Below are 2,022 nucleotides of genomic sequence, written 5' to 3' on the forward strand. Positions count from 1 at the left end.
AGTCGACGGGATGGTGGAGAAAATAGGGGAGGGAGGATTAAGAGCATAGTTGATCGGGGAAGTAACCGAACTAGTAATAGATGCAGATTGAGCCAGAGAGACATTAAAATTATTGAAAAATAGAGCAAAGGGTAAGGGAGTAGAAGCAGTACCCGATGTAGGAGCAGCCTCCACAGCAGACTGAGATCGAGTCAGTGGAGGGGATATAGGTGGTATCTGGGGAGCACTAGATGGCATAACAGTGACTCCATCAACAACCTTTGAATGACCCTAACCTGTGGGCTGCTCGTCCACAATCGGGTCTTTCAATTGACGATGCTTCGTTCCCCTTGTAATTGCCGGAGTAGTATGTGTGAGCAGTGGATAGTCCTTGTAGAGGTGGCTGACCTTATGGCATCGTCTGCATCTAAATGGAACACCTTCATAGTCGAGGTTTTGGCGACGCGAGAAATGTCTCCAATGAAGGGTTATCTTTTCCTCCATCCCCTCCCTCGTGTCCAAATGTACTAGGATACGAGCCATTGTCATGATTCTTGTCTTCTCAAAGGATTGATCGTGTTCCAGGTATGTTCCCAGTGCATCTCCAATGCACTTGAATACCACAGGGGTCCAAAATTGCATCGGAAGGCCTGACAAGTGAACCCAGATCGGCCTAGCACCCAATTGTTCCCTCTCAGGGTCGAAGAGTGGATCCCATCTCTTTAGCAGAATCGGTGCAAATTCTATGTGCCAGAAATGGGATAATATCCAGTCCATATACTCCTCCCTATGGAAGCGCAGGGCAAACCACCCTCGAGCCAGCACCCGAATGATGGGCAGTTCTTTAAGCAAGGAACCCCAAATCTCGGTGGTCCATAGATGAAGCCGCTCAACTGAGTAATTCCTGCCACGAACATGACCAACCAGGACCTTCTTTGTTGTCTCTGCAACTTCACCCATCGAGATTTCTTCACCCAAAGCTAGGTTAATGTCCTTATCCATTGTTTTGAGGCACTTGCCTTTCTTGAGCTTATCAGTGCGTCGAGCTGTCAGATAATCCCGGAGAAGTCCACAGATGCCCTGATTTACAGTCTGGGGTGGATTTAGGGTTAGGAATCGGGGAGCTGAAGCAGTCGAAGCGAATGGGGGTGTTAGGGTTTGGGCCACCAGGGTTTAGGGTAGCACTGGAGAGAGCAGGGTTATTGAGGGAGGAAGGCCCGGACAGGGGGATGCGAGAGGAGGACATGGTGCAATGTGGAGCGGATATGTGGGGAAGCTGGGGTAATGGCGCATCGAAAGTGGGCGAGGGCTGGAGGAAGGTTCCAAGTAGGTTTAGGGTAGTCGGGGAAAGAGGAGGACAGTCCAGACCTGGGGCATCGTCAATGTTAACCGAGGGCGGGGGATGTGGCACAAATGAACCTGGGCGAACCTGGATGGAGTGTGCAACTGACAAAGGTCGTAGGGTTGCAGCAAAAGGACCAGAACCTGACACGGAGCGATGGTGTGACCAAATGACCTCCTGGGGATGAGGGTCCTCCTCATAGTCTACCTTGTCCAGCTCCATAGTAACCGACAGTAAACGGTCGGTGGAAGTAACTGTTGTTGAGAAGAAATGGGGAGGTCGTGAGGACGAAGGGAACTGGGTAACCGCAGGGTGAGAGGTTGAAAACCACAAGAGGATGAGATCGGTAGACATGTTAGGGGTCAAGTGAGTCGCAAGGGTTATCCCTGACCGCCAGGCCCTGGGCTGATGAGCCCCAGAATCGCCATCAAAGCTCCTGCCCCCAATCCACGGTTGAGATAATTTTTGTCTCTCATTAACATCATTTAAAATAAATAAGTTAAAGATGAGGGTTTTGTGATTTCACCACAACAATGGTGACACACAGAGAAGAACCAGTTATCTTTGGTTAAAAGATGATGAACTTCACTTTACCCGAAGGTTAAAATGAGGAATTTTATTGAGTTGTCAAACATTAAAACATTTTTCATGGGTCCTACATTAATAAATTAGGCAATATATGTTCAAAAAGGCAAGTACTA

General features: G+C 48.7%; 1 protein-coding gene across 1 annotated transcript; it reads right to left on the reverse strand.

Annotated features, from left to right (window-relative positions):
- Positions 1 to 270: 270 nt before the first annotated feature.
- On the reverse strand, positions 271 to 981 carry LOC149264034 (uncharacterized). The gene has a single exon (XM_089394162.1). The coding sequence runs from the start codon at positions 979 to 981 to the stop codon at positions 271 to 273; it is 711 nt and encodes a 236-aa protein (XP_089250288.1).
- Positions 982 to 2,022: the final 1,041 nt, after the last annotated feature.

This window comes from Pinus tabuliformis, chromosome 6, assembly GCF_031772625.1.
Source record: "Pinus tabuliformis cultivar Carrire ecotype Pingquan chromosome 6, CPIR1, whole genome shotgun sequence".
NCBI classification, from domain to species: Eukaryota; Viridiplantae; Streptophyta; class Pinopsida; order Pinales; family Pinaceae; genus Pinus; species Pinus tabuliformis.

Coding starts and splice junctions, on each gene's coding strand:
- LOC149264034 (XM_089394162.1), bottom strand. CDS start 981: ATGGATAAGGACATTAACCTAGCTTTGGGTGAAGAAATCTCGATGGGT.